The following is a 9,584-nucleotide window of genomic DNA, read 5'->3' on the forward strand; positions in this document are numbered from 1 at the left end:
GGGGGAGTGCTTCAAAGAGATTAAACCTGTCTCTTGGTCTCCACTCGTTCATGTTTGAGCTCCGTATTGCGTGTAGCGTGGCCTTCCGCCTTTGCTTGACCTGCCGGATGGTATGCTCTACATCACCTTACCTCTCCTCTTCCTCATCTTCCTGTGTGTCTGTCTCCTTTCCCGTCTCCGCCGCCGCTTGGAGCAGCAGGCCTAACAACCTCCAGTTGCCCCCTAACGCTTGGAAACGCTCGTCTTCTCTGGTGGACTCCTCGCTCTTTTATGACAACTTCTGCAAGGGGGAGGTTCCGTCCTTCCTTCCTTCCTTCCTTCCTTCCTTCCTTCCTTCCTTCCTTGGTATTCAAGCGAGAGAGGCCCCACTGTCAAACTGTGGTGTCCCTTCCCCCCCATTTTGTCTTGAAACGCACCCATAGCAACGTCCCCAACTGATGACATCATCGTCACGTGACTTGTAAATAAGGCCTGAGGATGCGTAAAACCGGGAAGTGGGCTTAGGCTCCGAAATCAATGGACATTTTCACTATTTCTCTTCACTATGCGCTAAAAGATTGGCGCCTTTTTCCTGTCCCACTTTTCCACAACGCACTGCTCCAATTTCATCGCATGGTCTCGTCTTACGCCTTCGCTCCAAAGCCCTGTCCGAAAAAAAAACAAAACATGGGCAGGCATTGTATGTGAATATCGCGGATAACGTGTGGCCATGTCACGGAAATCTTTGCATGCAATACATGAAAATTGCAACCGAGTGATTTTGGTAGTCGGGCCTCGATGGCCACATCGGGACTTTTAGAGGAACGCCACTCGTCTCTTCTTCTTTTTCTCCTTGTGATATGATGAACCTTCTCCTGCCTGTGCTTGGCCGTTGCCTGTCTGTGTGCATCATTCTTAAGTTGCAATAAAACTTCAACTCTTCGCTGACATCAATGTTGTGTGTGACGCTTCTTCTTCTTCTACTGCTGCTATCTTCACTTGAATGGTTCATTTACATTTGCCCGTCACGAGCTTCAACGTCAGAAGGAGACACCAAAGAGAATGTGTGAGCGCCGCATCGACGTTAAGCATTCAGCTCTCAGCTAGCCTAAGCAAAACTTTGATAACGAGTCCAAAGCCGGACTACCATTGGCTGAGTCTTGTTTCTTTATTATCAGTATTTAGATGTTTAAAGTTCTTACATTTAAGAACTTGTAAGCGGAGGTAGCACAAAGAAGAATATGCACATGTTGCTAATGTTGTGTCGGGCCACTGGCGTTGTCTCCTTCCCCCCATCAGGATGGCTCCGGCGCGCTGAAGCGCAGCGGCTCCTTCAACAAATTACGAGCGTCGCTCCGCCGCAGCAGCGAGAAGTTGGTGCGCAAACTGAAAGGCGGTGGCGAGCCCAAAAAACCCGGGTAACTATCCCTAAAATGCATTCTGACGCCAGGAAGGACTCGCTTGGACCTCTAGGCCTGCGGGGGGTGCCCACCGCACTAACCAAAAGCTAAAGCGTTCTAGAACACAAAGTCATGTTTTGATGACGGCCCTTTCAACATACGAGCAGGACCAATATCCAGCTGCTGTCGTGCCAATCTGCAAATTATCTGCTTTATTTGTCATGTTTTTTGTTTTTTCTTGGTGTGCACTAATATTTATTGCATCTGGTGGCTTCCTGTGGGCTGCTGTGGGCTGCTGTGGTTTTAGTTTGGTAAAAAAAACACGCTGTGGAGGCTGCATGGCTCCTTTTCTTTTCTTCATGTATATTTTTTTCTATTTAAGAATAAACGGGCATGGCTCCTTTTGTTCTTTTCGTCATGTATATTTTTTCTATTTAAGAATAAACAGCACTTGAATGTGGACCCGCATGTGCTCTCTGGTCTGGTTTCACTTTCGGCTTCCTGTTTTGTTGGTCGAAGGCTGATGACATTACCATGCTGACAACGATTATTTAAATGATGACTGAAAACTTTTATGAAATTTCTTTGTCAAATCACACTTGGCTTCATGCACAGCCAAGGAACTTCCGACCATTTGTTGTCATGGGGATGTCACTGCCTTCATCGTCGTCAAATGTTGTTGATGATGTCGACGCGCGTCCAGCTAACCGAGTGTGATTAATCGAGACGCGTGTTCTCCCCCTTGCCCCTAAAACCTCCCCCGCACCACACAACAACACGCCTGGCGGGGCCACAGCTTGAAAAGAGCCAGCTCACTTGGGGTTCTGAACGTGAGCCAGGAGGCGGCGGCGCCCAGTGAGTCCAACTACCAAGTAAGCACTGCAAACGCAAATGTTGATGATAATCTTATGACTTTGGCAAAATGGCTGCTTTTGGTCTCAAACGACTTTTTTTTGCGCCTCATAGCAATGAAGCAATTTTCAGTTTTTGTTGTAAATGTCATCACGCTGTTTGTCGCATATCGTGCCAATGTTTTTCTCACAAAACCACAACAAAATCATGACTTTTAGGTCAAATAGAAACTTTTTCATGACTTAAAGTCACTGCCTATTTAAGAATGATGTAAAATGCAGGCATCTGAATTTCAAACTTTTCTCTTACAATTAGTGTCATGTACATAGTGTAAAAATCTCAGCCTAATTGATCAAATTGACTTTTCCAACTGTAGTGCTGACATTTTTATCAAAGGTTAGACTGTACAATTTCTAACTTGTAATTTTGTCTAGTTCACATTTTTCACACATTTGATCACATTGAATGAAAAGGTTGTATGATTCAAACCAAATCGTGTGAAATTATTACATTTTATGAGTATTGTTGCACTTTTAAATAAAAACTAAAAAATGGACTTCATCCCTCATAAAATGAAATCATTTTCCCTTGGCAAATAATCAGTTTCATACGGAAGAGGATTAGGGTTAGTGAAGAGAAAAAAATGGAGGGGGGGTGACAGGATTCTGACTTTTTTTCTCAAAATACTGACTTTAAATTCTCACTTTATTCTCAGAATTCTGACTTTAATGTGGGAATTCTGAGAATAAAATCTGAATTCTGACTTTAAAGTCAGAAAGTGGGAATTCTCACTTTAAAGTGAGAATTGTGCACTTCCGTATAAAAAGGACTTGCTCTCGTTCAAAGACTTTTACCAGAGGGAACTCGGCCCACTTGTTCTCATATGTTCAGCAGCCATTTGGTTGACATACTTTGCGACTCGCTTGTATCCCTTCGAGTAATCTCTCTTTTGTCTTCCTGCCACCCAGGAACGAAATCATAGTCTGAGGAGGAGTCGCGACTTGAGCGCCAGCCACAGCGACCTGGCTCGTTGACGCTCGCCATGTCGGTTCCACTCAGACTCGTAAATACTTTTTTTTTACGCTTGCTGGTTGGCACAACGTGGCTGTGTAAGGTCCTTAAGCGTTTGTCCCTTGTCACTCTTGTTGTGTGAACGTCACTCTCGACATCTTTACTAGTCCAGTGCGACTGAGTGAAAAACGGTGGATCTAAAAAGAAAACAACCATGGGGAATGACTATTGTTGGCGGTGGACGCGCCCAAGTCGTCCTTCTTCACGCACTGACACGTTACTTTCCAAGAGAAAAAAAAGTCCAAAAACGTCCACAAAAAAAAAAAAAAAAAAAAAAAAACTAAAATAAGAGTTTTTTTTTTTTTTTTTTGCGATTGTAATTGCAGCGAGCGAATGTGGAGGAACTGGACTGGAATGTCTTTGGCGTGCAAATATTCCATTTCTACTTTGTACATGCAACAGCACACGTATGACCAAAAGACGAGCTATCGTAAAACGTGACACTTTCTCTTTTGTTCTTAATCGTTATTATGATTTGTTTGGTATTATGCTACTTTTGCAGGGTTGTGCAATAAGCCTCAGTTTGCTTGATTGTCTGCTGGTCACGTAACCTCCCAAAATACGGACGATGAAGGCAGCATGCCATTCCCAACGCTGTCGTTTCCTCAACAATACACGGGCACGACGCAAACAACGCACGATATTAATCGTGGCCGTTTCTGAAATGCAAGTGACTGTTGATTGGTCTTTTTTTTGGTGGGTGGCGCCAATGCACTGACAGTGGGCAGCAGCACAGTGACGATATCAGGAATGTATTGACAGTGACAAAGTGTAACTTGTTTGTGCCAAGAATGAATGACATTACAATGCAGTGAGTCGTGTTAGTGAAGAATAAAAAAACAGATCGTTCCAATGTGGCTGCTTTCATTGGGTTCTTCAGCGCCACCTGCTGCACGCGGTCCAATGCCACAACTCACACAAGTTTCTTTTAACCTGTACTATGCCAATTGTTTTTCTTCCAATTTGCAGTGTGTCAAAAGAAAAATAAATACCCATATATTGTTGTGTTTTTATGTTTTTATTTGCTGGTACTGCAGCCATGGTATATGCGCGCGCGTGCACACACGCACACACTCAAATACACGCACGTTTTTCTAGATTATTATCATAAAAAACATCCATTGCTTTTCTAATGTTTTACGCATTTCACAACAGCTGCAGCTGTAAGAAAAATGTTTGAGATCATAGTCATAGCCTAGAAAATGCATTTCAAAATAAAATAATTTCTTGTGGGCGTTATTTTGTTTTCCAACTGCAGCATTACTACCAATCCTGTTCGTGTTTTTTTTTTTTCTTTGTGTTTATGTTTTTGTGACGTTTTTTCCGTGAAACGCAAAGAACAACGTTTACAAACGTCGACTGGGCGCGGCGACCCCTAAAGAAAAACAGTGCACTGGCAGCGATTTAAACCGCGTGACCTAATCAGAACACCCTCATTGGCCTATCGGGCTGCCAATCCAGAGGTTCGGGGGCGTGTCTGCCGTCACTACCAGTCTTCCAGAGAGCAACCAAAAGCAGAAAAGGAGAGCGACGAAAATGTCTTCAGTGCCCGACGGAAAGAAGCTGGTCCGCAGCCCGAGCGGGCTCCGGATGGTGGCCGAGAACGGAGCTTTCAACAGCCCCTTTTGCCTGGACGAACCCAGATGGGTGCCCGACAAAGAGGTAAGGCTAACACCCCCCCCCCCCCACCGTGAAGCTGATGGAATATCTGCTTGCATGTGGTGGACCGCGCGTTTCCATGAAAAGCTTTCAAAGTAAAACGGACGCGTTTTTGCTATAGTCGAAGAAGCGCTCAAAATGTAATTAAAACGGATAAATATATTCGATGCTTATGGTATTTAATCATCATCTAAGGTCTTGTGATCAAAGCCACTCATTGAGTTGCTTGGTGGAACTATTTTATTTTGAATTGAGTGACAATCATCCGCCAGGGGCCTGTGTGAAATTCGGGGATTTTGACGGGACTTGTTCGCCTCCGGTACTAAACTTAAATAACAGTTTATATGTTCCCGAAATACAAATAAACATTTTTCACGAGTCCACCTTTTAACATTTTGTGTCGTTCCAGTGACAAAGACAAGCTTCATTGATGTGACGTAAAATCTTTGTCTTGGCAAACCCGTTGCAGTGTTTGTTACACACTTTAAAGGCAAACATATCATAAAGTGGCCGTCAAGGGAGTAATTTACCAACTGAACGTTTATTTTATTTTTTTGTGACTTTTAATGCAACTTTACAAACGCTTGCTGACCTTTACCCTGACTTATGCCTTGATTTTTTTTCCGAAGACTATTCATTTGAAAGAGCTACATTTGCTTTATTCACAATTCTGCACTTGACCTTTAAATGATAAACTGGTGTTATCCCACTTTGATTCTAATCTCAGTGTCTCAATTTAAGAGTCTCATGGAGCAAAATTGAATAATTAGTTTTCACTTCTTTCCACTGTTATGGGCATGTTGTGTGTGTAACCTCTTCCTGTTTTCCCTCCACAGTGTCAAAAATGTATGCAGTGTGAGACAAAGTTTCACTTCACCAAGCGCAAGGTCCCATTGATTGATTGATTGATTGATTATGCCACATCACCAAAGCTAAATGTCTCGTTGTGCGTGCAGCACCACTGCCGGCGCTGCGGCCGCTGCTTCTGCGACAAGTGCTGCAGCAAGAAAGTGGCCCTGCCCCGCATGAGCTTCGTGGACCCAGTCAGGCAGTGCTCCCAGTGCAGCCTCCTGTCTCAAAAGGAGAGCGACTTCTACGAGAAGCAGATCAAAGTGCTTGTGGCAGGTGAGCGAATTCGTTCAAACTTAACGCTGCGTTCCAGTGTTCCAATTTGAAATTGTCATGGCATTTTTCTAGCAAAGCACGATATTAGCGCCATCGTTGTATCGTGATGCTATCAAATTTTTATATCGACAAGCTGCATGTTTTGTCCTCTGATGGAAAAATGGCGCCAACATTAGGTGGTGTTTAAAAAAAAAAAAAAAAAACATCTTGTTTGCGTGTGAATGTCCAGGAAGTCCCTTCCTGGTCACTCTGGGAACGTCCGACAAGTGTGCGAGCATGACCTGCCGCCTCTCCAACAACCACAGGTAACCACAACAAAATGACATCGATATTCACACGATATTTTGAGAGACGGGTGGAAGAAGACAAAGAATCTATGCTTGCTCTCCACTTGTCAGGTACCTGTTCCTGGACGGCGAAAGCAACTTTGAGGTGGAGTTGGCTCGCATCATCAGCATACAGGTCCTAACCGACACGAGCAATCCCACAGGTAAATGCCGGGAGCTCCTTTCACACACTCGCGCTTTGCCCCTGGCAGCTGTCGCTGTCCTGCTTCCCTTCCAGTGTTGAGTCTGGATCTTTGGGCGCGCGCTCACCTGTCTTCATTGAGTGTCCGCTCCCCTTGGCATCTTTGTTATGTGACCACTCAATTTACAAATACTCACTTTTGTTCACTTTGGGCCTCAAATTGCATATCTGCCAGTGCCACTCACTCTCGCCCCAAGTGACCAATCTCTTTTGTTTTCATTGGGGGTCCACTCACTTTTGCATCTTTCCACTCATCTGTCTTCATTGGATGTCCTCATTTTGACAATATTCAATGGCGTCCACTCAAATTGATATCCTGTGGGCCTGGTGACTCTCCCTTCATGTTAAAATGGTGGTTGTCCTATGCATGTAAATGGCGTTCAGATCGTGCTAATGGAAGCAATGAAATGGCGGTCAAGCTGGCAGCATGTTAACTCTTCCGCTTCTTCTCTTTTCTGCTGCTGCATATTGACTGGTCCCGTCCCGTTGGGTCGGGTCCGGTTTGCGCTGTCAGAGAATGAGTCGGATGCTGGCGATGGCCTGCTGGATGCTGGCTGCGCCTGCGAAGGTTTGCGCCACTCGTCCGTCTTGTGACTGCGTCACACCCTTTTTTGTTGAATTTCTTTAAAATGCTTGCGAGCATGATCCCCCGTTACATTTGAAGCATGATCCCCCGTTACATTTGAAGGTCTTTGTGGATTTTCCTCAGCATTAGTGCTAAGCTAAACATGCGTTCTGTTTTGAAGTGCACGAGCTTCCATCTGTCGTCACTTCCAAGATCTTTGTTATTGTTGGCAGGAAAGTCTCCGCTCTCAATATGGCTGCCATATAGGCACATTTTTTCAAGCAAGTGCGCTCTCATCTGTGGCTTTTGCTTGTGTTTTGTTCGTTTATGAAGACACACAGCAATATCTTCGTAGCATTTTCAATGGTGTTTTGTTTTCACTTTGTCACAGTTTGCCTTGTGTCAATGCTAATGATGCATTTCTGGTGTGCAGGCACATCTCCACGTGCAGTTGGCATGCTGGTCAAGTACAAGCCGTCGGGCTCTCAGGAAGTGGAGCTGCTGCGTCTGGACGCCGCCCCTAGTGAAGAAGAAAAGAAGGCGGCCGAGTTGTGGCTGCTGGCTATGCACAAGGTCCGACAACCATGTCCAATCGTATCTGCGACTGCTCGCTTTATCGCTTTATTTACCGTCCCAATACTTGCCACCGCTTTTTGCTTGCAGGCCGCCAAGCTGCTATACGAGTCTCGGGAACACCAGTGAGTCTTCGTTCGGGGATTGAACGTAGCCGGCGGAAACCGGGTCTCCAAAAGAACCTTTTTCTCCTGTTTTGAGAGTTGCCATCTCTGGCGTCCTTTTTGTTCGCGTCGTCTTTACCTTTCCTACTTCTGACATCGGTCATCTTGTTTGTCTTAAAAAGCTCAGCAGGCAGGAGTTGACGTCATTTTCTGGACTGAAAACGTATTTGTGTAGTCGATAGGAAAAGCATCGGGGGAAATGTATTACTGCAGATGTTTGGATGTGCAGTTTTGACTTTCCACAATATTGGTCTTCCGCACCTTTGCATTTTGAACCTCAGGGCTCTTAACCGTACACCCTTACTTTGCAGTTTTGGAACAAAAAGTTGGTTTTCAGAGAGGGATTGATGATGATGGTTTTGTTAGGTTAGAACAAGGTTGACTGCTTCGGGTTAGATGCGGATAAGAATGCTAAGATTGAACTCTTGGGGACGGGGCTTTCAGTTGACAGTGGCAAATTAGCACTTGAAGGGTAACGCTTTGAAGATAGAACAGTAGGACGAACGGGTGTGGGGAGGAGCAAGTATGGTCCAGGGGCCCACATACGGGCTGCTTCAATCGTCAATCCGGCTCGACAAGCCTTTGCGTGAAAACTCTCCATTAGTATTTGTTACGTTCATTTGGCTCTTTTCCCTAACATTGCATAACTACGAATACTGCAGGTCAATTCCCATTCCCCCCTAACCCCCTCAAAGTGGACCAGGAAAAGAGCGCCCGATGGCCCCTCATGGAACGCCCAATTAGTCCCCAGCCCATGTGCATCATTTTCCCCACAACAGATTTTTTACATTTTATGGTTTGCAGTTGGCCAATAGCCAAGGTCTGCTGTACATTGAACATTTTAAAATGTAACAAATAATTGGGTCATTTAAAAAAAAATAAATTGAATTAGGTTAATAATTACTGCCATTTTATTGTTAAAATATTTTATGTATTGCGTTTTCGTCTGTCTACTCGTCTCTAACCATTGTCCAAATCAAAAATAGTTTTGCCTTGCCCTGCTTCAAGTTGTGGCCTTGGAAAGGTTCAATCCAAGTTTCGGCTTTTGGGGCCCTGATCATGGAAGTCGCATCTGAAGTAATTTTGACGACATCCTGGTGACGCACTAAACACATTCCTTTTTGGATTCTCTTTTTGTATGAAGAATGTCTATGAAGAGCACAAATCCAAGCAGATGAAGGACAACTCATCACTTGATGTACTCGAGTTTGGCTGATGTGTTATTCAGCCTGTAACACTGCTGCTAAAAGTATTTTTCTATGCTCGTTGCCTCAAAGAACAGCTTCACTAAACAAATGTGTGTATGCATACGTGTGTGACTGTATTGTTTGTGCGCACTTGAAAGGTGCTCATTCGGTGGCTTTGTATGCCAGCGCCGCATTTATTGACAGCAATTGGGAATAAAGAGCAGTATTTCCTACTTTGGACTCTGGTGTTCTGTTACATATGCACTCTTGCATGCATGCAGTTTGAAAATCATTTAAAATTAATTCAGATAAAAATGATTTTTATTTTAATATTTCATGAACATGACAAGATTAATTTGACATGAGGAAAACGTGTATAAGGAGAAATTTTGTCGTGTACATATGTCATTTTATCAGAGAAATACATTTCTGACGTAATGACGTGTAATTGAAAAGGTGCTTTTGGAATTCATGGTTCTGG

General features: G+C 44.2%; 2 protein-coding genes across 7 annotated transcripts in view; both read left to right on the forward strand.

The window, feature by feature from the left end:
* The window catches only part of klc1a (kinesin light chain 1a), a 16,944-nt gene extending 12,638 nt beyond the window's left edge, over window positions 1-4,306 (forward strand). The window contains exons 13-16 of one of the 6 annotated variants that reach the window (XM_088399715.1): window positions 1,279-1,397; window positions 2,176-2,251; window positions 3,200-3,294; window positions 3,805-4,306. In XM_088399715.1, the coding sequence (XP_088255841.1) occupies window positions 1,279-1,397; window positions 2,176-2,251; window positions 3,200-3,265 (261 nt within the window). In that variant the 3' untranslated portion in view covers window positions 3,266-3,294; window positions 3,805-4,306. Of the gene's footprint in view, window positions 1-196; window positions 934-1,278; window positions 1,398-2,175; window positions 2,252-3,199; window positions 3,455-3,804 lie in introns of those variants that run through there. The other 5 variants (XM_088399716.1, XM_088399714.1, XM_088399718.1 and 2 more) reach the window with 5 other exon arrangements.
* Window positions 4,307-4,741: 435 nt separating this feature from the next.
* On the forward strand, window positions 4,742-9,336 carry zfyve21 (zinc finger, FYVE domain containing 21). Its single transcript, XM_088399730.1, has 7 exons — window positions 4,742-4,964; window positions 5,798-5,848; window positions 5,918-6,086; window positions 6,316-6,391; window positions 6,485-6,576; window positions 7,613-7,752; window positions 7,843-9,336. The coding sequence occupies exons 1-7, from the start codon at window positions 4,839-4,841 to the stop codon at window positions 7,879-7,881; spliced, it is 693 nt and encodes a 230-aa protein (XP_088255856.1). The 5' UTR covers window positions 4,742-4,838; the 3' UTR covers window positions 7,882-9,336.
* The last annotated feature ends 248 nt before the right edge of the window (window positions 9,337-9,584 follow it).

Source organism: Syngnathus floridae, chromosome 16 (assembly GCF_059516105.1).
Source record: "Syngnathus floridae isolate MCC-2025c chromosome 16, RoL_Sflo_1.0, whole genome shotgun sequence".
In the NCBI taxonomy this organism is placed as follows: domain Eukaryota; kingdom Metazoa; phylum Chordata; class Actinopteri; order Syngnathiformes; family Syngnathidae; genus Syngnathus; species Syngnathus floridae.

Coding starts and splice junctions, on each gene's coding strand:
- zfyve21 (XM_088399730.1), top strand. CDS start 4,839: ATGTCTTCAGTGCCCGACGGAAAGAAGCTGGTCCGCAGCCCGAGCGGG. Junction 4,965..5,797: donor GATGGGTGCCCGACAAAGAG/GTAAGGCTAACA, acceptor TTCCCTCCACAG/TGTCAAAAATGTATGCAGTG. Junction 6,577..7,612: donor CGACACGAGCAATCCCACAG/GTAAATGCCGGG, acceptor TCTGGTGTGCAG/GCACATCTCCACGTGCAGTT.